The sequence below is a fragment of the Littorina saxatilis genome, linkage group LG5 (assembly GCF_037325665.1).
Source record: "Littorina saxatilis isolate snail1 linkage group LG5, US_GU_Lsax_2.0, whole genome shotgun sequence".
In the NCBI taxonomy this organism is placed as follows: domain Eukaryota; kingdom Metazoa; phylum Mollusca; class Gastropoda; order Littorinimorpha; family Littorinidae; genus Littorina; species Littorina saxatilis.
This window is the reverse complement of record NC_090249.1, coordinates 33,016,247-33,042,985: the sequence shown is the minus strand read 5'-3', so window position 1 is coordinate 33,042,985 and position 26,739 is coordinate 33,016,247. Positions and strand designations below refer to the sequence as shown.

At 43.5% G+C, this 26,739-nt stretch overlaps 1 protein-coding gene across 2 annotated transcripts in view; it reads left to right on the top strand.

Annotated features, from left to right (window-relative positions):
- Window positions 1-18,230, top strand: part of LOC138966915 (terminal uridylyltransferase 7-like) — a 45,258-nt gene extending 27,028 nt beyond the window's left edge. Inside the window, exons 15-28 of one of the 2 annotated variants that reach the window (XM_070339316.1) lie at window positions 1,330-1,491; window positions 3,178-3,267; window positions 3,832-3,945; window positions 6,787-6,864; window positions 7,252-7,429; window positions 7,981-8,028; window positions 8,787-8,887; window positions 9,298-9,428; window positions 9,928-10,310; window positions 10,728-10,903; window positions 11,594-11,728; window positions 12,515-13,354; window positions 13,832-13,862; window positions 14,169-18,230. In XM_070339316.1, coding sequence (XP_070195417.1) covers window positions 1,330-1,491; window positions 3,178-3,267; window positions 3,832-3,945; window positions 6,787-6,864; window positions 7,252-7,429; window positions 7,981-8,028; window positions 8,787-8,887; window positions 9,298-9,428; window positions 9,928-10,310; window positions 10,728-10,903; window positions 11,594-11,728; window positions 12,515-13,354; window positions 13,832-13,862; window positions 14,169-14,227 — 2,526 coding nt within the window. In that variant the 3' untranslated portion in view covers window positions 14,228-18,230. Of the gene's footprint in view, window positions 1-1,329; window positions 1,492-3,177; window positions 3,268-3,831; window positions 3,946-6,786; window positions 6,865-7,251; window positions 7,430-7,980; window positions 8,029-8,786; window positions 8,888-9,297; window positions 9,429-9,927; window positions 10,311-10,724; window positions 10,904-11,593; window positions 11,729-12,514; window positions 13,355-13,831; window positions 13,863-14,168 lie in introns of both variants that reach the window. The other variant, XM_070339315.1, reaches the window with a different exon arrangement.
- Window positions 18,231-26,739: the final 8,509 nt, after the last annotated feature.

Genomic DNA, 26,739 nt, shown 5'->3' with positions numbered 1-26,739 from the left:
CAAGGACTTCGGTCCCGGCTTGGGATGTTCTTCTAGTATTAGAATTCTTACGTTCTAGTGCATTTGAACCGTTACAAGACGCTAGCCTCTCTAATCTTACGCGTAAGACTCTCATGCTAATCCTGCTCACTTCGGCGCGGAGAGGTAGCGAGATCCATGGCCTTTCCGGCCTAGACCGTGACATCGCGTTCGACAGAGACGGTTCTGTCTCACTGCGTTTTCGTCCCGATTTTCTCGCAAAGAATCAAAAACCGGACCAGCTTTCACCAGCTATTTCCATTCGGCCTCTCCGGGACATTTTGGCGCCCGGCGATCCGGATCTTTCTAATTGCCCGGTACGAGCGCTTAAGGCGTATTTGTCTCGCACCGCGCCGCTCAGAGCATCTAATCAGAAATTGCTATTTATTTCACTGAACACAGTTAGAAATAAAGACATCGCAAGAACCACGCTTACCAGATGGTCTTCCATACTTATAAGGCTTGCATATCAGTGGTGGCAGACTCAAGGGGGGGGGGGGGGGGGCAGTCAGTCCTCCCTCTACGTTCGCCTCGAACGCATGAGGCTCGGGCATGGGCGATTTCATTAGCTCTCCTCAAATCTGGAAGGATGTCAGACGTTCTTAACGCCGCTTACTGGACATCTCAGGACGTCTTTCTCAGCTACTACCTTCGGGACATTGCCAGCACTCGCCCGGACGGTACTAGCTGCCTTCCAGCAATGGTTGCCGCAGGCCAGATACTTCCTAGAGAATAATGTGAGTACCCCACCGCCTTTATGTGCAATCTGCTATTTATGTGAGTTGACGTAAGAATATGTGATTGAATCGAAAATTTCAACAATAAATTTTAATTTAATTAACTCACGTAGTTCATACCCTCCCAACCATCCCCGCTAACATTTTTATGTGTTGAAGGTGTGTGTTTCCATGGGGGAATGATGACCGGTAGCAGGGCTCGCGCATGCGCGGGGTTACCCGTAGGGGAGGTGACTCCTGTCCTTGACTACGGACTTGTTTTGTTTTGGGAGTTACCTCCCCCTGTACCAGGGTCGAGTACTACTTCAATACCTAAGCAATGAACTGAAGTTAATGCTATTTATGTGAGTTGAGTAAGTATATTAATTAAATGAAACTGTATTGTTGAAATTTTCGATTTCAAGACCAAAGCGTATTAAAAAAAAAATGTAATTGCCATGTGTGTGTGTGTGTGGGTGCATTAGTGAAAGCATGTGTCCTTTCTGGTTTAAGAATACCTATCTTACCAGGTAAACAGATTTTTATGTTGTGTTCTTTTATCTAACTCTCTCATTGATTTTGTTTGTTGTTTCAGGACATAGATGTGGTAGAGATCATTGAAACGGTGGCCAAGAAACTGATGCAGAGACGCAACCTGTACAACGTCATCTCCATCCCCACCGCCAAAGTTCCCATCGTCAAGTTCACCGATCGTGAATCACGCCTCGAGGGAGACATCAGTCTCTACAACACTCTGGTAACCAAAATAAAGAAACCAGGACTGGTTGGTAAACGGAACATTTATTATTGACAAAAAACGCACATTACATTTGCATTTTGTCAATATAAAACGTTTCATTTACCTACCAGTCTTGTTTTTTTATTCTGAAGTTTGGAACGCTAGCAGTCCATCTGTTTTTGGATTTCTGGTAACCAAAGAAGAGAATTTTTGTAATTTAACACCTGTGATATTCACTCGGGTGTTGAATGAAGTAGTGCTGCCAGAAGACATGGCAAGACGAACGAAGTAGTCTCTGATCACACCCCTCCACTGCTTAATATTGGCGTCAGTGACTGGTATTAATTTTAGATGTTGTTTACAGATACAGGAATGTGGAGTGTTGTGAATTACCTGGGAAGAAGTAAAAGAACTTTAGGTAATGACTAAGTCATGTAAATTTTATATTAGAATAAAATCCTTCAAGGCTTTAAGAATGCTGAGATTTGCTGATACTATGACTAGTCTTCAGGAATATATATATAGCGGAACCAGAATTGCAGCCAGTTAGTTGCAGGCGTGTAGAGTTGTGAGAATTCGAGAGAAGAGAGTGAGAATGATCATGATAACACTCAAGAGATCTTGTAAGCAGGTGTTAGTAATACAGTAGTCCCTTCCATTTCCGGCCCTTTCGTGGGCGTGAACCTGCCCGGAGCGGCCAGCTTTCCCATGACTAATGAGTTTTTTCCTTCTATAATTGACTCTTAATGGCCGTTAACCTGTCTGACGCGGTCAACGGTCACTGATTTTTGCCCTAAGGTGCCCCTCTTACTCGACAGGAGCGGCCACTTAACGGCCACTTGTCACTTTCGCGGGCGAAATCATTAATATCCAGCTTGTGTGTGTGTGTGTGTGTGTGTGTGTGTGTGTGTGTGTGTGTGTGTGTGTGTGTGTGTATGTGTGTGTGTGTGTGTGACGGTGTGTGTGTGTGTGTGTGTGTGTGTGTGTGTGTGTGTGTGTGTGTGTGTGTGTGTGTGTGTGTATGTGTGTGTGTGTGTGTGACGGTGTGTGTGTGTGTGTGTGTGTGTGTGTGTTGTGTGCACAGACGGCACAGCACGAGCAGACGACATGAATACTTACGCATGCGCAAACTGTAAATACAGACATGCACATACATGTACATTTACGGCAGTCACTTCCGGATCGATCACAGCTGATGTGAGTTTGAAACACTTGTTTATCTGACACTCAAATACATATATAATAATCCAAACAACACACATAGAAACATACAAAACAATAGCTTAGCCAGGACGATCGAGTTAAACACGCAAATAATTAAGATGTATAAACGAAAGCAAAACTAACAGAGACAATGAATCGGCGGCTCGTGGATGATCGCTTTTTTTTCTTCATGAAAACTTGATCGTGTTTTGGGGTTTTTTTTGGAGGAGGAGGGGGCCTGTAATGAACGGCCACCTGATATTTGCGGTCACCTTTGCAATGACTAATGGGTGACCGGATATGGCAGGTACTACTGTATGCATGAGTGACAAACAAATGCAGCCACCACTGTGGTAGTCATTTCAAGTGATAATTTCCTAAAGGTGACTGCCGCCTCGATGCATTACATCAATTTTTTTTTTTTTTTTTTAAGTAACATCAGCAACCACTTTAACCAGTAGATTATTATTGTCTGACTTTTCTGTCAAATACATGTTACAGGCACAAAGGAACACCAGACTGCTGCGGTGCTACAGTGAGATCGATCCACGGGTCAGAATATTGGGCTACGCTGTCAAGGTTTTTGCCAAGGTAACTCAGTGTCGCCAAGGTCATAAAGATAATTTCTGCCCAAAAAATAATAATGAGATGTTTGGGGCTGAAAGTTTTTATGTCAACTTTAATCAGTTTATGAGAAATACATTTTAGTGTTAGCTTTTCTGCTGCTCATGATTCATACTTTTTGTTTGTGAAACAATTTTTTGCACTTGCTATCATGAAAGGTGAAATGCAATGACTTCTATTTGTTGGAAGACAAGGCACATTGCCATCATTCTTTCATCCCTGTAAAATGAAGACCAGTCAGTTGGCAATAACTCGATTTAGCCCCTTGTGAGGTTCATGGTCCCACAGAGTGAATCTCAAAGGGTTGCTCTTCTTGGAGTATATGACGTCACTTCCACGTGGTTAATTCAAGACTATACTACTCACTCACTCACTCACTCACTCACTCACTCACTCACTCACTCACTCACTCACTCACTCACTCACTCACTTTTTTTGTATTTCCCAGCCTCGAGCACTTGGTTGGTGTCTGTTCTTTCTTTGTTATTCTGCCTTACTTCATAACCAGAAGAAAATGTTGCTTTTGGACAGGTGTGTTACATTGGTGATGCTTCCCGTGGAAGCCTGTCATCGTACGGCTACATTCTGATGATGATACATTACCTGCAGCAATGCAGACCCCCTGTCATACCTGTACTGCAAGAGGTAGGAAGTTCTTTATATTTAGTCAAGTTTTGACTAAATATTTTAACATCGAGGGGGAATCGAGACGAGGGTCGTGGTGTATGTGTGTCTGTGTGTCTGTGTGTGTTTGTAGAGCGATTCAGAGTAAACTACTGGACCGATCTTTATGACATTTTTCATGAGAGTTCCTGGGTATGTTATCCCCAGACGTTTTTTTCATTTTGTCGATACATGTCTTTGATGACGTCATATCCGGCAGTTTGTAAAAGTTGAGGCGGCACTTCTACATCATTTTCTGATTCCAAAAACATATAAATATGTTATATTCGGATTAAAAACAAGCTCTGAAAATTAAAAATATAAAAATTATGATTAAAATTAAATTTCCTAAATCGATTTAAAAACAATTTTATCTTATTCCTTGTCCGTTCCTGATTCCAAAAACATATAGATATGATATGTTTGGATTAAAAACACGTTCAGAGAGTTAAAAAGAATAGAGATATAGAAAAGCGTGCTATCCTCCTCAGCACAACCGCTACCGCGCTTTTCTGGATTGTTGATTTCACTGCCTTTGCCACGAGCGGGGGACAGACGATGCTACGAGTGTACAGTCTTGCGGAAAAAATGCAATGCGTTCAGTTTTATTTTTTGAGTTCGACTGAGCTTGACTAAATGTATTTTCGCCTTACGCGACTTGTTCAATAAATACCTTTGATGACGTCATATCCGGCTTTTTGTAAAAGTTGAGGCGGCACTGTCACACCCTCATTTTTCAATCAAATTGATTGAAATTTTGGCAAAGCAATCTTTGACGAAGGCCGGACTTAGGTATTGAATTTCAGCTTGGTGGCTTAAAAACTAATGAATGAGTTTGGTCATTAAAAATCGGAAACTTATAATTAAAATAATTTTTTTATTAAACGATCCAAAAACAGTTTTATTTTATTCTTCGTCATTTTCTGATTCAAAAAACATATACATATGTTATATTTGGATTACAAACATTGAACAAGCTCTGAAAATTAAAAATATAAAAATTATGATTATAATTAGTTTTCCGAAATCGATTTAAAAACAATTTCATCATTTTCCTTGTCGGTCCCTGATTCCAAAAACATATAGATATGATATGTTTGGATTAAAAACAAACTCAGTAAGCTAATAAGAATAGTCATACAGAAAAGCGTGTTATCCTGCTCAGCGCTACCACTACCGCACTATTCTGCATGGCTTGTCGATTTCACTGCCTTTGCCACGAGCGGTGGACTGACGAAACTACGAGTATGTGGTCTTGGTGAAAAAATGCAGTGCGTTCAGTTTCATTCTGTGAGTTCGACAGCTTGACTAAATGTTATTATTTCGTCTTACGCGACTTGTTAAATTATGCACTTGTTCGGACTAGCATAGTGGTTAGAGTGCTTGCCTCTCAATTTTTCCGAGCGCTCTCCAGTCCACCCAGCTGGAAATAGGTTCCCGACTCTTATACTCCGGGCCAGGAGAGAAGATGGGCACCACCCACATAAAACTGGCCCTAGAGAAGTGTAGATCTCTAAAATCTTGATCCCATATGATAAAACACGGTTATTTGACCACCTTTACCTGTACCGACTTGTTTGTATGTTTCTTTGTTTTTCGAGGGGAAAGGGTTTAAAGGAAGGGTTGCATTCATGAACGAAAATGATAACAGATAGTTATGTTTGCCATGCATGTGTGCAAAGTTGCAAGGGAAGACTAGAACTTACTGTGCACAGAGTGTGTGTGTGTGTTTTTACATTTAGTCAAGTTTTGACTAAATGTTTTAACATAGAGGGGGAATCGAGACGAGGGTCGTGATGTCTGTGTGTCTGTGTGTCTGTGCGTGTGTGTGTGTAGAGCGATTCAGCTACTGGACCGATCTTTATGAAATTTTACATGAGAGTTCCTGGGTATGAAATCCCCAGACGGTTTTTTTTCATTTTTTCGATAAATGTCTTTTATGACGTCATATGCGGCTTTTTGTAAAAGATGAGGCGGCACTGTCACACCTTCATTTTTCAATCAAATTGATTGAAATTTTGGCCAAGCAATCTTTGACGAAGGCCGGACTTCGGTATTGCATTTCAGCATGGAGGCTTAAAAATTAATTAATGACTTTGGTCATTAAAAATCTAAAAATTGTAATTATTATTATGTTTTTATAAAATGATCCAAAATTACTTTTATTTTATTCTTCATCATGTTCTGATTCCAAAAACATATTAATATGTTATATTCGGATTAAAAACAAGCTCTGAAAATTTAAAATATAAAAATTATGATTAAAATTAAATTTCCGAAATCGTTTTAAAAACAATTTCATCTTATTCCTTGTCGGTTCCTGATTCCAAAAACATATAGATATGATATGTTTGGATTAAAAACACGCTCAGAAAGTTAAAATGAAGAGAGGTACAGTAAAGCGTGCTATGCAGCACAGCGCAACCGCTACCGCGCTGAACAGGCTCATCACTTTCACTGTCTTTTGCACTAGCGGCGGACTACGGTCATTGTGAAAAAATGCAGTGCGTTCAGTTTCATTCTGTGAGTTCCACAGCTTGACTAAATGTAGTAATTTCGCCTTACGCGACTTGTTTTTCTTCATTTTTTCATTTTTACAATGAATCATATATAGGGTGTAAGCCTGTGAATGCATTTTCTTATAATGTGTTTTTTATAAATCTTCGTTTGTTTACTTCTTTGCACATGTATTTATAAATCTACATAATTTGGTTGTGTGCATTATTCAGTCTAAAAGTTTTATTTTCTGATTAATTGTTTGTTTGTTTTTAGGGAAAAAAAATAGAAAAGTTCATTTCTGATATATTGGTGACATGATTTCAGCTGCGACCAGAGGGGGAGTGGCCAGAGCACATTGTGGAGGGCTGTAACACCTGGTTTTTTGATGACCTCAGGAATCTGGTATGTTCTGCATAGTATGCTCACAAAATGCATGGTTCTGTTATGCTGAACAGGAAAAAGGGACCAAGATAGAGAGAGTGTGTGTGTGTTTGTGTGTGACTTTTGATTTCTTTACAAAGTTTTTCACTGTGAAAACATGTGAAATGTTGGTATAATCAGTAATCGACTGAATAGTAGTCTCAATGATTTTTGACAGTGTGTGTGTGAAAGAGAAAATAGGAAATGAGAGAGTGAATGTGTATATGTGTGTAGGCTTTTTGTTATCCTCAGATGTCTTGACAGTTTTCATTTCTATTCCGATTTTAACAGAATTGTCATTTGTTTTGTTTTGCTTTACAAAATAGTCTTACCTCCAACTTCTCTGACTTTGTCTCTTTCCCTGTACAGCGCAACGTGTGGCCCCACTACGGAAAGAACACAGAGAGCCCAGGGCAACTGTGGCTGGGTTTCCTGCGCTACTACCTGGAGGAGTTTGACTGGAAGGGCATGGTGGTCTCCATCCGACAATCACCCAAGCTCACCAAGTTTGAGAAAATGTGGACCGGCAAAACCATCGCCGTGGAGGGTAAGAGAAGATCAGAAGAATGGGAAAGGGAGGAATGGTGACAATGGTGCGGGCTAGTACAGTAGCTGAGGGACAGTGCTGGGTTTGTCACAATCGGCGAGGGTTCGAACGCCAGGGATTCGTCTCCCAGAGTCAACTTTGTGTAGACTCTCATCAATGTCCAAACATCCCTATGTGCACGCATGCACACAGAGAAGATCCCAAGTTCACAGCAAAAGTCTTGGAGCTTCGAAAACAAATACGCAGGCATGCAGAATGAGAAGACCGTCAAGCTAAGTTTGACAAGGCTTGAATTAAGATAAATACTGGTCACTGCAAGCTGAAACCCTTTAGACCAAATTGAAAAAAACCACAATGGTCCCATGGAAATTATCATAACTTATACTTGATTTTGATGGTGACGTGTATGCTATGATTGCTTTGATGCATATAAAAACTCAACAATGTGGATGTTTCAGTTCTTGTTAAAACAGGGAAAAGAAAGAATGTCAATTTTTAGTTGAAATAAGGAAGAGAAAGAATGTGTTGAAGCTTGTTCTATTTTGTTTCAGATCCGTTTGACCAGACTCACAACCTTGGCGGTGGACTGTCCAGAAAAAGTGAGTCTTCGTGTACCACTTGGATCTGGTTTTCTCCGTTCTCTTTTCATTGTTATTTCTTCCTCTTTAACCTCTCTTGCTGTGGCATCTTCAATGAAAACTCTTTTCTTCTCACAAAATGTGATAGGGCCAACAACAAAAAATAGTCTGTTTACGGTAACATAGGCCCAAAAAATAGGGTCGTTAGGTCGGAAGTTATTTTGCCAAAAAACAAAGGGTTGTTTTTTTTTTTTGTTTTTTTTTACACCAAATGCCAAAAAAAAAATCTAGGGTCGCGCGAAAAAAAAATAGGGTCGGTCGGGATACCAACTATTTTTTTTTTGTTGCCTAGTCATATACAGTCAGAATTTGTCATTTGTGGCATCGGTTTGTACACTGAGATTATGGTTGCTCAGTTCTTGTGTTGACTTGTTCTTCTGACTTTGCATGTTTCAATTTTCATGAACACTCATATATCTTACAAGTTGATGTGTATGCCTGGTTTTTAACAAACCCATCAAAGCATCCATACTTCGCATTCACAAGTGTAATAACTGAAATATATGGATGAGTTTTTAAAAAACAGTGAACAACTTCATTTACAAGACATTTGGACGCATTCATGGGTATGGATAGGTTTTTGAAATACAGTTTACTGTTAGCATTTCAGTGAAATATTCATTTACTGGACATTTGTGAATGGTTGCACTAATTGGTGTAATAACTTCTTGAGACAAATGAATGGTTTTTTAAAAGACACTTTACTTTTATTGTTTCAGTGAACAACTTCATTTACAAGACATTTGTGAATGGTCGCATCCACTTTGGCACTCCCATTGAGTACCGTGTCCAGCTTTACCAGCGCTACAGAAACCCGTCTGTGAGTTTGGTTTTTGAACATTTTCAGGATTTAGCAGTGTTGTTCTCAGGCCTCCCTCTTTGGTCATTGACGCATACTTTCTTGATCTGACGCATTGTTCTGACAAGAGAGAGAGAGAGAGAGATAGAGAGAGAGAGAGAGAGAGAGAGAGAGAGAGAGAGAGAGAGAGAGAGAGAGAGAGTAGTCCAGTGCTTTCTACACCTTTTCTCTCATTACATCTGTCTCTTATTTCTGTTACCAACTGTTACCAACCTTCAAGCACCATGATTCCACCTCCCACCCCCACATCCAGCCCTTCTTCATGCACGTACATTCAGTGCAAACTGTTGACCCTTTGGACTGCGCTAGAGATACCGCTGCACATTCCAACACCTTTTCCAGAAATTTACCTTACTTTTAATGTTTTACAGGACTTTTTCTTCGATGTTGAGCTGCTGACTGATGGGAAACCTCCCAACGACAGAGGTTGTCGTATGTGCGGCAAGATTGGACACCTGGTCAAAGACTGCCCAAATCGCAGCGGCAACCGAAAGCGACAACAGTGAGTATAAACATGCACAGGCGTGTGCAGGTTAGGTTGGTTGTTTGATAGGCTGGCTTGTTTTACTCCTCAATTTGAACAGGTTCAAGATGTATATCAAGTATGAGCTTCATCTGTATTGCCATGCATAATAATAGAGAAAACTAAAGGCTCTGTCTGTTGGTGTTTGTTACTGTATTGTAGACCTCTGTTTTAAAAAGATTTGGATCTTTGAAATGAGAAGACAAGACTTCCCTTATCCAAAGAAATCTTTGAAAACATGTGATCACTAAACAGTAAGAGTTGTTTCTGAAGATGAAAACTTCATAGCTGGATTGGTAGACTGCTTCTTGCTTGGTTCAAGTTTTTAGATGTGAGTGGTAGGCATTCTTTAGTTTGTTAGTTTGTTTAGGTTTTGTTGCTGTTGTTGTTTTTGTGGTTTTTGTTCATACAACAGAATGTTATGTACATGAAATGAATGTTTCCCCTACTTTATTTTCTTACTCTTAATGCTTTGCAGAACCCGGAAAGACACAGAGGGGAAAGACAAAACTGCTCAGACCGAAAGCAGCCACAAGAAGAAAGATTCCAAGGGCAGAGAGGGCAAAGGTCAGGGCAAAGATGTCAAAGGTCAGGACAAGGAAGCCAAAGGTCAAGGCAGTGTCAAGACCAAGGAGCAAGAGGAACAAAGTCTTCAAGGCAAAGCCACAACTAAAAGCGAAGAGAAATCGAAAGCTGAAGACGGCAGTCAGACCAAAGCTGCTGTGCCTGATAAAGGTCAAGGCAATGGACGAGCCAAAGGACAAGGTCACAGCAAGCAGGCGCCTCTCTCAAAGGATGGGGGTGATAGTGACATCTCAGCAGGGGCCACAGTGGTTCCCAGGATTGACCTTGGACCAGCAGGTAATTAGAATCAGCAGCAGAAAAAGTTCAAATAAAACACAATATCTAAACTTATAAGTTTAACATATTCAAAAATCGATCAACCTTTTGCAACTGTGATGACCTACAGTGTGTAGTTTTTGACAAGTTGACATCCTGGTCTCGGCAATTCTTTATTTAAAGATGTGGTTTCTGGGGTGAGGGATTAAATTGGGTAAGAGAAGAGGCCAAGAGTATTTGTGAGAATATTTGTTATAGATATGCAACGAAAGAGTTTGCGTCAGAGGGACTAGAATAAAATGACCATAGAGGCGCAGACACACAAACACAGACAAATAAACTGATTTGGTCTTTTTTTGATCAATGAACGGGTTAATAGTTGGTTACTTATTTGTGGTTTACTTAGTTTTATTTATTTATCCATTCTGCACCCAGCAGCCAGGACAACATCTGCTGCTAAAATGAGCGGTCCATCCACCACCACCATCACCACAGCTACATCGACATCTTCAACCGTCACCACCTCCACCAGTAGTGGCAGCTCACCCAGAGTTCCGCCGGGCTTTAGCTCCAAACCAGAAAGATTGCGGTCTCAGTCAGACGAACAGTATCAGGTATCACTGTTTTTTGTTACTTATCTGGTGTTTTAGTATGTATGGGGGGTGGGTGGGGGGGGGGGGGTGTCAGGTAAGGTATCATTTTTTGTGTTACTTGTCAGGTGTCTTTAGTATGTGATAGGGGATCGGTATCTCTGTTTCTTGTTTACATCTGGTGTCTTTAGTTTGATATTGGGGAATTTTGTGTGTGTGAGTGTGTGCCTTGTGAGAAGTTGTCATGTATTTTGATTGATATATGCTGTGAATCTTCTGCAGTTCTCAAATTCTGCCTTATTGCTCAGTTGACTCATTTTAGCACAGTGGTCCATCTGTTTGAGATCTCCAAAGATCCGTTAAAAGAAGATTTGAAACAGGTAAATTTACACAAATTATTGAGAAGATTATTTGTGTGAGAAAACAAGGTTTCAATAGAGAGGAGGTCTGTATAACAGACTGTCTCATAGCAGATTTTATTGTTGTTATTTAAGTTGCAGCTTGATCGCAAAACAAAAACAAAATACGGATCAGTTTGTCTCTTTGTAAAAGCAGAAACAAATGAGGCCAGATCACAACCGTTTTAATCTTGAATAAAAAGGAGAAATGGAAGACAGTGAGGAGCGGGAAAGACATCTTCCACACAGAATCTAATAAATGTAGGACTTTTTTCTCTCATTCATTAATGTTTTCCTTCTCGTTTCTTCTGCAAAGTTTGGTGGCCCTGACCCTCCTCCAGGTCTGCAAACGTCAACCCCCATAAGGTCAGCCAAACCGGGTATGCACCCACCTGGGGTACAGATGGATGTCCAACAGCTCTTCAGCATGGTTCAGCAATCTGGTGGCAGTGTGAGTATATGTTGTTTTGGTTTTGATTGGGTTTTATTTTTAAATGATGCAACAAGAGACTATTTGTCATCATGATGATTTGTCATTTTTGAGATAATGGAAGTTAATAGATCATTCTGAGGCATCTGCAGTTAGCAAAAGGCCAAAACTTACTTTAAATCGCTGCCATCATAATCGCACATCTGTCAAAGTATTTTCACTGTGGGGAAAAGGTAACATCAAGGACTGCCTTAAATTCGATGTAGCCAATTTAGCAAATTTGACAAAGAAAATATATCTTAGTAACATTCCTGTCATTGTTTTCCAGTTCACTAATGTGCATTGCAAAGAATGCTTTAATCTGGAATTGCAAGGTCACATCTGAATTGGCCATGTTCAAAACACAGCTAAACCTGACAGTTGGTAGGGGGTTGAAATATTGCATATGTGTATGCATACGGTACAGTCAGTCCACACAGTCAGGAAATACATGAATTTTCTAAAACATTCAGGAAGTTTGTGTTTTGACTGTTGGAAAATATGTGAAATGCCTCATATGTTCAGGAAATATGCGAATAGCCTGGGGAAAATTTGTTCATCCATATTACACAGGCACTGGTCATGCCTGACCAATCTCGGCAAAAGACGACAAATAAGCGGTTTTATTATGCCTTGCTACTGACTGGCAGCTGTACATGCCCTGACCCTGCTTGCCTTGTTGGATTAAGGAGTAGAACTGTACACAGATTTCCTGAACAGCGTTCTGCTTGCTGTATGTCAGACTCTGTCATTCTCTGTGTGTTGCAGCCCACCAGTCTCACTTCGGGGAAGTCATCCAGTCTGCAAGTCCTGACGCCCGAACAGCAGGTAGCAATGCTAGGAGGAAAAAGCGCGCCCCCAGGACTCCATCCCTCCGGGAACCCACAGGGATCTGCAGGGTTTTCACAAAGAGGAGGAGGGGCATCTGATGCCAAAATGACACCGGTGTCACTGATGTCCTTGCTCCAGTCACAGCCGACAGGTTCCGAGGCACAGCAGGCAGGGGGGTCATCACAGGTCAGGATGCCGTTGCCCGTAAAGTCGCTGTTCCAAGGAGGAGGGAGTCCTGGAAGAGGAGGCCTAGAGGTGGGAGGGTATTCACCGCAGCAGAGGACGCAGCAGGCGCCCGTGTCCCAGTCTCAGCAGCTATTGTTTCAGCAGCAGCAGTACTTACAGCAGCAGCAGTTGATGAAGCTGATGCAGATGATGCAGCAAGGACAGGGTCAGCAACCCCCAGCACCTTCACAGCATTCAGCCACCAACCCCGCACCTCACCACACGCACTCCACCAGCTCGGCCTCACAGTCACACCAGTCAGCCAGCCCTCACCACCAGCCAAGCAGCTTTCCCACCCAGCATTCTCAGAGCCAATCGAGAATATCCCAGCCAATGGGATCATATCAGAGTCAGCCAATGGGCTCCCAGCAACAGCCGATGCTGACTCCACAGCAGCAGCAGATGGAGTACATGCAGCAGCACCACCAGATTTTGCGTCAGCAGCAGCTTGCAGCAACGATGGCGTCTGCAGCGGGGGCACCTTTGTTCGGCCAACCGCAGCCAGGGGTTTATGGGCAACAACCAGGTGTTGCCGGTTTTCCGCTCTTCCAGGTGAGTTTCAGTTCTAGTGTATAAGTCGTTTTAATTGCAAGTGTCGGTGTGAAATGATGAGATTTTGCTGTGCTATTGAGTGACTAGTGAAATACTGTATTGCTGTGTGTGTGTGGGTGGGTGCGTGTATTCGTAAGTGTGTGTATGTGTGTGTGTGTGGTTTCCTTATTTCGAAGGTTTGTTTTGGTTCTGGTGAATGTGCTGTGCTGGTGCATATACCAGTTTTAGTGGTGTGATATGCTGTGAAATTGTTGTTGTAACTCATGCTTGGTGAATGAAAAGTTTTGCTTGCGTTTGTGTGTGTAGGTACATGTGTGTATTTGTCCAATGGAGGAGGAGAAGGGTGGAAAGGAGAAAGGGATGGGGGTGAGGTTGGGGTGGGCATGACAAGAAATGGGGAGAGAAGATACTGTTAGGAATATTTATCATGAACTGTTCATTGTATTGAGTTGTAACAAATTACTTACGATTTTTCAGATGGGACCAGGATCGCAGAGTCCAAGGAGAGGTGAGAGGTCACTTCATTCCTCTGTAGCAGATAGTGTTTTTGTCACTACATTTTTGGATTTTTTCCCTATGTTTTGCTTTCTTTTCTTGCCTTGTTCTTTCCCCAACCCTCTCTATTAAAAAACAACAATTATTATACCTTACATTAAACTAAAACTTCCAGTTAAAATTGGTTCCCAAAATGTGTGTGTGTCTATTGTGATAAGAACCAAGGACTGAAAGAGTATACTCAATCAATATTTGATGCAGCGGCTATAAATTGCTTCATGTACTCTGTTTATTTTTTATCTCCCTTTTTCTTTTTCAGATGGGAACAACAGCAGTACAGATTCTGCAGGGGCAGGATCACCACATGGAAATTCATAAGTTCGGGGGTTTTGTTTTTAAATTTTCAGAATGTGTTTTATAACACCCAGTTTTATGAACTTGTGTTCTCTTAAGCTATTCTGTTTGATCTGTATGTACTGCTTCAATCAATTTTAGAGAATCATTTTCTATGCTGTATGTGTGAAAAGGGTAAAGCACATCCTACTGCTTTTTGTGTCAGTGTATTTTTCCTGCAATTTAGTATCCTTTTTTAATTTGACAAATACAGAATGAGGCAGAGACTGGGGGAAGTTCACTCCAGATTTGAAATGCTGTATGTTTGTAGAGCTCAGCAAACACTTTCTATTTGGAGCATGTAAATTCACAGACTAAGAGCGATCATATGGTTGCACATACGCTAAAGTTATGCTAGAGAGCTGGAGTGGCATAGTGGTTAGAGTGTTTATGCCTATCACACTGGGGGACCGGGTTCGACCCACTCTTGGGTTGAATACAAACACTAGATTTTTCCAAGCGCTCGCCAGTCCACACAGCTGGTATTAGGTATGTGACCCTGTTATAGGCTGGGGAAGGTGAAAGCAGCGAAGAAGTGGAGATGGGCACTGCCCTCATAAAGCTGGTTGAGGAGTAGCTCAGACCTCCAACATCTCGCTTCCCTCTGACCAAAAAAGGTTGTTTGACTACCGTTACGCTAAACCCTTTCCATAAGATGATGCCTGGTGAAACCATGAAGAGACGGAGAAGGAAACGGTCCAGTAGAGCTGCTTGTTAAGACTGACCACGCGTTGAACAGTCACTCTACATGAAGAGACGGAGAAGGAAACGGTCCAGTAGAGCTGCTTGTTAAGACTGACCACGCGTTGAACAGTCGCTCTACACCCCCATCACTCACTCTCCTGCCCCCCCACCCCCCCCCCCCCCCCCCCCCCTCCTGTTTATGTTTTCGTAGTTACTGCCCTTATATTCAGTGATACAAACGGCAGCTTTTAAGGATAGACTTGCTTTATACACTGGATACTAGTTTGTCTTTGATTTATCTTTAGAATTTTAAACATATTTTAAACATGCTGTATGACTTGTGTGCTTTTATAGTATTGACCATGAAATGAACTTCCCACCCCGTTTGTCAAATCAGTATTTATTGTGATTGCATAAGATAAGGGCTTGACTTAGTACAGCTGAATTTAGGGAATAGTCATTGAAGGAATGTAGCATTGATTTCAAATATTATGACAGCCATTATATTATTTTCATTTTCTTTTTTCATGTTCCAGTGAAGATTGTAAATGAAAGAATAGATTGAATCAGAATAGATTTTATTTTGATCTTACTCATGTTTCTGAGCAACTTATAATAGAAGTGTATAGCATTTTAATTATTGTCAAACCCAGATATCTGTTCGCAACCGTTTTCTTTCAGCTAATTTGTGTAGAAGACATAGTTGTTGTTTTTTCTTTTTCTTCTCTCTGTTTAATTTTGATAGTAACAGTATGGTTTGGGAATGTCAATACATGAAGTAGACACTGATCTGCACAATGTACACATTTACTGATGCGGAATATTTTATATTTGTGTACTGATTTTCTTACATGTATCTTAAACATTAGTCCTGTCATTAATCTCTTATTTTATATTTGAAGCAGAAAAAGCCAAAATTGAGCTTAACAGTAGCTTTGTGTATAAGTTATTTCTACCATTTTAGCATGATTTCACTGCAAACATAGAATGGTATGATTATGACCAGTGCGTGATAGTTCATTCTATGAGCAGTTTGCATAAATATGTTAATTTTATTTACCTCTTATCATTTTCATTTGAAGTTAAAAGTTTGAAGGTGCTGGTTTACTGTTTTGCTACTTATTTTGTACTTGTAAATAGTTTTGTTACATCGGAAACACATGTACTCAGATGTACAGATATAAGCATCAGGGGCTCACATTCACATCAGACATCGGACATACACGGATATTTTTCCCAAATGTCCTATACAGTTTTCATGCAAGAGGACTATGTCCTATTGTTTTTGTCACAAACTGTGACAAAGTGGTCATTGTCCGATTATGCTTTCATTTGATCCGGATATTGTCAGTACTTTACCAATTTACATTAGTTTGATTTGCTATTTTAACGATGTTTTGCAAAGCGATGTGTCTCTCCAAGCAGACGAAACTTGGGGAGACTTTATGTGCTTTTTATAGAGAAGAGCTTCCAAGCGTTGCAACTCTGAATGCTCCAAGCCGGTTGACAATTGCCTCCCTTCGCGTTTTTTCCCGAAAAAGCAACATGCCGCCGAAACGAAAATTGGTGACAGAAAAAGGCCAGAAGAGTTTGTACTTCAAATCTCTGCCCTCATCAACGGCTAGTACCACTGAAACTGTTGATGGTGAAGGTTGTGGAAATGTGGGCATCCACCAGAAAGCGCATGCTCTTCGGCAAGAGAAAGGAACAATCACAGTGAATTGTCGTCATTAGCTCAGAGACAGAACAACACGTTTTTATTACTTTGATTTGTTATGTTACCTTTATGCCAAGAAAAATTATTTTATTTGTTCTGTTACCTTTGTGACAAGAAACTAGTCAAGTTTAATTAAATTTACGTTTTGTTGCGAAACAAAAAGTCCTATTGATTTATTTTTGTTGAGGACAAATGTCCTATCACTTTTGCATTGTCCAGGACATTTGTCCTATGCCACCTCTCATGGATGTGAGCCCCTGAAGCATGTCTTTGCTTTTGTAGCTTCGCTGCGCCAAACTGCTTTTGTCAGAGCTTGAGTTTGTCAATACTTTATGTAGACAGCTGGCTGCCGTCTGCTAGAGGAGACCTGAAATGGGCTAGGGACCGGGTTGGGTCGTCTTGGGTCAGTGCTGAAATGGTTACTTTATTGGCTGTTGGCCGAACGGACACCTGGGCTTCATATTTTTGCATGCATGTATTCGTGTTTCCAAGGCCTGAGGCTTTTGCTGTGACCCTGGGATCTCTATCGTGCCCATGCGTGCACACGGGGGTGTTCCGACACCGAGGAGAGTCTGCACAAAGTTGACTCTGGGACACACATCCCGCGCCGAACTTGGGGGTTGAACCCACGCTGATAGTAACAACCGGTTTTAAAGCCAGCGCATCTACCGACTGCTTGTTATGTTTTTGCTTTTAACTATCAGCCGAAAGAAAGCGCCATGTTGACACTCAGCAATAGCCAGTATCATGTCTTGAAAAGTATGTAGTTTCAGGTTCTGATGATGTGTGCTTACTGTACAGAAGCAGTGCTTGAAAGGTACAGTCAAACCTGTTTCAGTTTGTGGGTGCAGATTAACTGTAAGTGTTACTTTGCAGGCAGAAATACTTTGTGGCCACCACATTTTTGGATAATAATCTGTTCTGTTCACTTTAGCGCTCTTTGTGTGCAATGCTGAATGTTTAGGTTGTATTAGTTTCCACATGACACATTCCATACCCTATAAAACACAAATAAATGTAAAATCACAGATAATTGTAAGATCTCCAACGTTATTGGCCTTATGTCTCTTGCTCTAACCCTCCTGTTTGTTTGTTTGTTTGTTATTGCAAGTGTCTTTTTCTACAGACACATTTAGAACATGAACTGTTACATAGACTTTTGTTCTTAATTTGAATGTACATTATTTATGGAACTACATTTTATTGTGTTAAGGGAAGCTGTGTTGATTACAAGTCTGATCGAAGAATAGATGTTAGAAATACATGTATTGTGTTGCTTAATATGTCTTTTCAGCGTTTATTGTAAATCACAATTTGTACGGTGGTTGCAGTAAAGCTAAACACATTACAAGCTGCTGTACTTGTCTGTTCTTTAATCCTTTTTTTCATAAGCTTAATGTATTTGTTATGACTTTGATGGAAGAAGACATTAGTCATAATTTATGAAGCATGATGATTGGGATGTAGGAATCTTTTAGGATATTCAGAAGAGGTTGAAGGGAAAGAAGCATGCAAGATAACTGTTTGGAACTGTGGTTAGAAAAACAGAAGAAAGATCAGTTTACAGTTTGACGAGACATAACATGAATTATAATTACATATTCTTACGCCGAATCACATAATTTGCATTGACCCACTTCGATGCTTAGGTTATGATAAAAGCTACCCCGTCTAGGTATAAGGGGAGCAACCCCAACTAAAAAAGTGACTGCACCAGCATGACTGACACCCTGGGTTACGTCCCATGTAGCCTACTACGTCATCAATGGTGCTGGTCACGTGATACCCCTTCAATCGACTACTATCACTCAAGGGTGACGGTTGTGTACGCTTTTGCTCTGGCTGGTTTTGTGTCTACGGCACCCTCCGGCCTCGGCCCCCGTCTACTTCTTGCTGGCTTGCAGCTGGTGAGATCGTTCATATTTTCTTGTATGTTTTATTGCTTCTGCTGTGAATTTCGCATGTCTGTTGGACTCTGAAGTTTTCAGCAGTTGTTTGGCTTCCTCACGGTCGCCATTTGCTTTAGCACGTTGTCTGGCTTCTGTTGTTTTAGCCGTGTTCGGTCTATTAACGCTGTTGTAGCTTGCTTTGTAGCTGCCGTCGGTAGCTGTTACGTATGTGCTTATCTATTTGCGTGCTTGCTTCTGAAATGTTTGTGTCTGTACGGACTTTATTATTTTCAGACTTGTGGCTTCCTCTTTGGTCGCCATTTTTAGCTAGCATGTTGTTGTTATGTTGATTTTTCGTCCGTACTCGGACGCTTAACTCTTCGTATAGCTAGTTGTTTAGCTGCCTTTGGTAGCTCCTAAACTGGTTTTAGCTGCCCTCTTTGCTGGCTTCTGAAAGGTTGGCGTCCGTTCGGACTTTGCTAGTTTCAGTTGTTTGTTTATTTTTCTCTCGGTGCTTACATGGCCGTTAATGAGAATTAGAGGGAGCTAAGGCCGAGGGTTAGGGCTTGGGCCCTGCTAAGCTCTATCCCTCAGCAGCCTCTTCTTTTGAAGAACTCCGTTGTTGTTCATGTTGGCACAATTTTAGGCAATTTTTTACGTTGTTCTGTGCCGTTTTTTCTGTTACGGACGATTGGCCGTCTGGCTCTCAGCCGTCCGTTTTGGCCTCTAGGGCTGTCGTTTTACGTCTGTTTCGGCTCCAGAGTCTAGGGCTCTGGGGTCTGCACTTATCTTTTGCTTATTTCCAGAAATAGATTCCCTCGTTCGCGAGGTTTGCAGCGGCGGACTTCGTCGCCAGCTCTGCCCCCCGCCTGGGGGTTAGGCGACGTTCTCTCCTTCAGACTCTGGGTCTTCTCCGGACCAGGCTGCTGTCCACCGTGATGTTTCTGGACGGTCCCTTGGGGATCTTCTTCTCCTCTTCCTGGCCGGCATTTGTTGCCTTCCGCTTGCGGTAGCGCAACAGTGCATGTCCCTCCGGGGATCCGGCCACAACAAGGTTGGTGTCTGCAGCAGCCGTTTACGGCAGCTGCACTTCCGGTTTCCGGAATCGGATGTTCTCCTGCTAGTGAGCAGACGGTGTTCACGTCAGGTCTGAACCTCTCCGTACTCCAGCAGTCGGTTCCGACAGCTGGGCTTCCTGCTGTTGCAGGAAGTAGGGGTTCACCGTCTAGTGAGCAGACGGTGTTCACGTCCGGGCCGAACCCCGCCTTACGTCAGCAGTCGTCCGCGACAGCTGCTTCCGGCTCAGGCCGGAAGTAAAAGGCTCACTGGCTAGTGTTCGGACTACGTTCACGTCCGGTTTGAGCCTTGCCTTACGTCAGCAGTCGTCCGCGACAGCTGCGCTTCCGGTTCCGGCCGGAAGTGTAGGTTCACCGGTAGTGCACAGGCTGCTGTCACGTCCGGTTTGGGCCTTACCCTACGTCAGCAGTCGTCAGCGTCAGCTGGGCTTCCGGTTCCGGCCGGAAGTGTAGGTTCACTGGTTAGTGCTCAGGCTGCTGTCACTTCTGGTTCGAGCCTTTACCTACTTCAGCAGTCGTCCGCGACAGCGCCGCTTCCGGTTACGGCCGGAAGCGTAGGTTCACTGGTTAGTGTACAGACTGCTGTCACGTCCGGTTTCGAGCCTTGCCCTACGGCAGCAGTCGTACGCGACGGCTGTGCTTCCAGTTCCGGCTGGAAGTATCGGTTCACTGGTTAGTGCACAGGCTACTGGCACGTTCAGTTTGAACCTTGCCTTACGGCGGCGGTCGTACGCGACCTCTGCTCTTCTGGCTGCGGACGGAAGTGTGAGCTCACCGGTTAGTGCACAGGCTGCTGTCACTTCTGGTTCGAGCTTGCCCTACTTCAGCAGTCGTCCGCGACAGCTTTGCTTCTGGTTCCGGCTGGAAGCGTAGGTTCACTGGTTAGGGCACAGACTACGGTCACGTTCGGTTTGATCCTTGCCTTATGTCGGCGATCTTACGCGACCTCTGCGCTTCTGGCTCCGGCCGGAAGTGGGGGGCTCACTGGATAGTGGACCTGCTATGGTCCCATCTGGTTTGAGTCTGGTTTTTTCGTCAGCAGTGCCCTTTGGGCTTGCAGGCTCCCTGCCTCAGGCGGATTAGCAGCTACCACACACTTCGGTAGTGGGTTCTGCCGTTCTCCTCACTTCCTGTGCCTTTGGTCTTCGACGCCTCTCATCCTCCTCTTAGTCAGGGGTGAAGTTTGGCCGTTGACTTGCAGGAAAGGGGCTTCAGGCTCCGGCCTTCCCAGCTTCGGGACATTAGCGGCTCAGAGGAAGTTGCCTTTGCCCAGGATGTCCCGGAGTTTGCTGTCGTCTTTTGCCCCTCTGCGTGCACCTTTGCCGGTCACGCCGGAACTTCTTCTTTGGGGAACGTTTCGAGTCCCCTGCTCTCTGAGCAGACTCTCTTCCCCTCTGAGGAAGTGGGCAGACAGCTTTTGGAACTTGCTTCCATTTCGGAGACACTCCTTTACGGAGTCCTTGGCGCCCTTTACACTCAGTAAAGAGCAGGACGCAGGGGATGCTTTCTCCACCTTTGCTAGGGCGATTTTAGAGCGGAGAAGGCCCTCCTCTCTGCACAATGCCCATACGGTCATGTACAGACGGGACTTGTTCCTCGCCCATTCCTAGTTTGTGGGGAATCAATGAGAGACACCCTTAGTTCTTCACCCTTGGTGGATGGGTCTCTCTTCGGCCTCCTGGCCTCTAAGGCCTCCTGGCCTTCAAGTCCTCCTGGCCTCCTGGTCTCTGAAGCCTCCTGGCCTCTAAGGCCTCCTGGCCCCCAAGGCCTCCTGGCCTCCAAGGCCTCCTGGCCTCCAAGGCCTCCCAGGCCTCTAAGGCCTCCAAGGTCTCCTGGCCTCCAAGGCCTCCTGGCCTCCCAGGCCTCCAAGGCCTCCTGGCCTCTAAGGCCTCCTGGCCTCCTGGTCTCCAAGGCCTCCTGGTCTCCAAGGCCTCCTGGCCTCCCAGGCCTCTAAGGCCTCCAAGGTCTCCTGGCCTCCAAGGTCTCCTGGCCTCCAAGGCCTCCTGGCCTCCTGGCCTCCTGGCCTCTAAGGTCTCCTGGCTTCCAAGGCCTCCTGGCCTCTAAGGCCTCCTGGTCTCCAAGGCCTCCATGGCCTCTAAGGCCTCCTGGCCTCCTAGGCCTCCTGGCCTCTAAGGTCTCCTGGCATCCAAGGCCTCCCTGGCCTCCTGGCCTCCAAGGAGATAAAGATTTGTAGGGACCTTCAGGTCTCTTCTTTTGCTCTTCAAGCTTTGAAGCAGCAAAACGGGCTCTACCTAAGCAGACTCAGCTTTTTCAGGCTAAGTCCTCAGCTCAGGTTTATCCGGAGAGGTTCTTCCTTTCACAGACGTCTTAGTCTGTGCTTTTTGGGAACAACAGCCGGCATTAGGGCATCCGGGTTTTTTAGCCTCGGCTGGTGCAACAGCCATTTCATCCGTTGGTGGTGGTGGTTGTTGTTTGCTCTTTTGGACTCGGTCCTTGTGGGTCTTTCGCCGTTTTAGACTCTGTCTTTCTCTAGCGATCGGACTGGTTCTGGTGTTTCGTCCAAACTTAAGGTTTACTTGAGTTGGCCTCGGAAGTTACATTCAGATTTTACTGAGTTTGCATTGGTTTTAGCAATGCATGGTGAGGGGTCATTCTTGTGGCCTATCACTTTTCTCAGCTTTATTGGCTAACCCTCCCCTTTCGGTGGAGGTCTAGTTAATTTCCTGGTTTCTTGGTGCGGGCTTTCAGCCCAGCATCTTTGATGGCAGGTCTACGGGCGTTCCGGCTCTCAGCCTTAGCTCGTGTAATAGTCTCCTGCCTGGCATGGGCGACTACGGTCTCCGTGTCTCTAGAATTTGTGTCTTCCTCTTCTCCCTCATCCTGCCATGAGGCGAGTCGGGTCGACTTCCGGTGGGGTGGGTTGCCTGTTAAGGTCACCCTTCTACCACTTGCATCTATTTCGGACTCTTGCCTGTTGTGTTCCGTGTCTGATTCTCGGTTCTGAGGTATCAGACGTGTTTGGTTTTTCAGCCAGACTCAGGAATTTTCTGGGCTCGGTCGGCCGCGATATTTGCTTCGGGCCCTTCTTCTTGAGGACTCTCGTTCAGGGAGTCTTAAGGCTGGTTAGCTTCACAGTTTTCTGTTTTCCTTTCCAGTCTCGTTTCTGTTTTGGGTTTTTGATTTTCTTTCATTTACCTACAAGCAGACTGCTTTGTGATCACTCTGACCTTAGTCATTTCGGTTAGAGTCACCGGTCACATCAGGCTTTGGCCACCGCGTTCTCCGCTCTGCTGGCGGCTTACACTTTTCGTAGGCCGCTTCTTCCTCTGTTTACCTCCCTCTGTGCTTCTGCATGGACTGGTAGTGGACTTCTGGTGACCGTCTCTTCTGAGTTGTTTCTTTGAGTTTGACTCTGGTTTTTTGTACTCAGACGTCTCTCTCTCTTTCTAGGAAACAGGTCACTCCTCTCTGGAGCTGACCGTTATCTCTCCGGCCTTTCGGGCCTCTCTCCATGCCAAGGCTTTTTCTTTGGCATGATTGTCTTACGGTCCTGGGGAAGGTTGGTGCTTTTCATTTATGATCGGTCAACCTTACGCTTAGTCGTTTCCAGGGTTTTTGGCATTTCCTTCCAATAGTAAGGGGGGGGGGTCTGTCCCTCTACTTGGCTCGGGTTATTCAAGACTTGAGCCCCTTTCTGGGCTGTTTTTTATGGTTCAGGAGATGGGAAGAAGTGCTGAGCACAGCTTACGGGCTCTCTGATGCTGTCTTTCGCATTTTTTTGCCTGAGCGGCATTGCGACTGTCTTTTAGGTTGGTTCTCGGTCCTCGTTCTGTCTTTTGGCAGTGGGCCAGTTCCTGGCAAGGGTTTTAGAGTGAGCTAGATGTTTTCTTTCTCACCGGCTCTTTCCCTGATGTTTGGCAGTGGGCCTGTTTTTTGGCGAGGGATTCTCTTTCCCTCCGCCTTGGCGTCGCTTTCGGCTATCTTTCCCCTAGGCTCAGCCCGAGCTCTTTTTCCAGGGCCTGGGCCTCCTCCTCGGCCGTTTTACGGTCTGGGAGGTTGGATGATGTCCTGCACACAGCTTACTGGTGCTCGGCTTTTGTCTTTATCAGTTTAATAGGGAGACATTGCTGCCTTGGGCCTCTTCCTTGGCCGTCTTGCGGTCCCACAGAATGAGCGAAGTTTTGAATACAGCTTATTGGTGATCAGACGATGTATTCATCAGCTTTTATCTGAGAGACATCGCTTCGCTCTGTAACGTTGGATCTAGGTCCCTGCCTGCCTTGGCGGCAGCGGGCCAGTGCATTTCCAGAAATTGATGGTGAGTTTGAACTTTTTTGATCTTACCCACCGCCTGGTTGGAGTTATCTGCAAATTATGTGATTCGGCGTAAGAATATGTAATTATAATCGAAAATTTTTATCTAAATTTTGATTTGATTAATATACTTACCCGAATCACATAAGTAATTCCCTCCCGCCTGCCCCGCTCGATATTTTTAGTATGCTATTAGTCGATTGAAGGGGTATCACGTGACCAGCACCATTGATGACGTAGTAGGCTACATGGGACGTAACCCAGGGTGTCAGTCATGCTGGTGCAGTCACTTTTTTAGTTGGGGTTGCTCCCCTTATACCTAGACGGGGTAGCTTTTATCATAACCTAAGCATCGAAGTGGGTCAATGCAAATTATGTGATTCGGGTAAGTATATTAATCAAATCAAAATTTAGATAAAAATTTTCGATTATTTAATACTCCGTGATTTTTGACTCACATGCGAAGCAAAAGTGAGTCTATGTACTCACCCGAGTCGTCCGTCCGTCCGTCCGGACGTCCGTCCGTCCGTCCGTCCGTCCGGAAAACTTTAACGTTGGATATTTCTTGGACACTATTCAGTCTATCAGTACCAAATTTGGCAAGATGGTGTATGATGACAAGGCCCCAAAAAACATACATAGCATCTTGACCTTGCTTCAAGGTCAAGGTCGCAGGGGCCATAAATGTTGCCTAAAAAACAGCTATTTTTCACATTTTCTCTGAAGTTTTTGAGATTCAATACCTCACCTATATATGATATATAGGGCAAAGTAAGCCCCATCTTTTGATACCAGTTTGGTTTACCTTGCTTCAAGGTCAAGGTCACAGGAGCTCTTCAAAGTTGGATTGTATACATATTTTGAAGTGACCTTGACCCTGAACTATGGAAGATAACTGTTTCAAACTTAAACATTATGTGGGGCACATGTTATGCTTTCATCATGAGACACATTTGGTCACATATGATCAAGGTCAAGGTCACTTTGACCCTTATGAAATTCCCGCAGTGGGGCACTGCGGTTATGAAATTAAAGGCCCCTCCTGTTTTTGGAACCGCAGGAGCTTTCTAGTTTGCTGTTAGGTAGATTTTTGGTTCCTCTTTCCTGTCATGCTCTCTTTTTCTTCATGAATTCTTTTCTTTTTTCTGCCTTCTTGCTCATTCACCTGTATTTTTTCCAAAAATCTCTTCTCTTGCCGCTTGTCTCGCGATTCATGTATAGTTTAATCTGTTAGTGTTCTGATTTAAGTCCAGCAGTAGATAGGTTAAGCCTATTTTAACATACTGGAAACTGGTAATCTTCCAGTAGGTATTAATTTAGTTTTACTAAAGCCTGCTGGGACACAAGTAATGGGTTAGTGCATTTGTAAACAGGAATCGCTTGACAAGTGGCCCCCTTCATCCCCCCCTTCCTCGTCCTGATATGGCTCTGCGTAGTCGGCTGGACGTTAAGCAACAAATAAACAAACAAACAAACAAACAAACCCTTATGAAATGTGACCAAAATAAGGTAGTGAACCACTAAAAGTGACCATATCTCATGGTAGAAAGAGCCAATAAGCACCATTGTACTTCCTATGTCTTGAATTAACAGCTTTGTGTTGCATGACCTTGGATGACCTTGACCTTGGGTCAAGGTCACATGCATTTTGGTAGGAAAAATGTGTAAAGCATGTGAGTCGTATGGGCTTTGCCCTTCTTGTTACTATTCTGAAACCCTTTTTTGTCTGTACATGCATCACAGATTTGGTGTTGCATGATAGCAAGAAACATGTACTACATTGTATTGTATTACTGTTTGGTAGTACATACATGTATGGTAAGACAAGCAGCAAAAAGATCGGAGAGAGAGAAAAATGTGTTACTGTTTTGATCCTTTATTAATATTATCACTATTGCATGCAAATCTTTTTTCTTCTTTACATGCTTCATGTTTTTGGTGTGTGTGTGGTTTTTTTTAGGGGGAAGGGGGTGGGTGGTGTTGCAGAAGGGAACAAAAAAATTCAGATTAATGTTAAGTATTGTGGCAAGAAAAACAAGAAAAGTCAGAGGGTGAATATGTTTATGTGTCGAGCAGCTGCTTCATTATCAGAACTGTTTAATGTACAGGGTGACACGAAAAAAACAGATCCCACCAAAAGTTTAATATTTTCTGAAATAATCAGCCGATTCTTTTATTTTTTCAGGTGAGCCAAGCTGAAATGATGTTCTAACAGCCCACCAAGTTTGAGCTTCAAGATGTCATGGACAACGGAGCATAAGACATTTATAGTCGAGGCCTATTTTCGCCGGCGAACAGATTTGCTCGGGCTGCGCACAACAGACTCTCTGACTGAATCAATATTCCTCGGTGTCCTTGCTGATTTAGGTCGACCAGAGTGGGATCCCCTGTTAGGGTTTTTACTATTGAGGTTATTGACAGTCCCATGGTCTCTGAACTTATCCCTCCATCCATAGATAACTGATTTAACAGGAAAGTCTCTACGTCCAAACTGTCTTTTGAATTCCAGTTGAGCAGCGTGGATAGAATTCGACCGAAAATAGGCCTCGACTATAAATGTCTTATGCTCCGTTGTCCATGACATCTTGAAGCTCAAACTTGGTGGGCTGTTAGAACATCATTTCAGCTTGGCTCACCTGAAAAAATAAAAGAATCGGCTGATTATTTCAGAAAATATTAAACTTTTGGTGGGATCTGTTTTTTTCGTGTCACCCTGTAGCATGTTTCTGATTATTTGGAAACTCATTTATGTTTGTGTACATGTATGATTTTTGTGTGTGTTGGAGTACCACCACAGCTACAAGAGGCAGCTACAAAGCTAGTCTTGATACTTTGAGCACACAGGAATGAATTGAA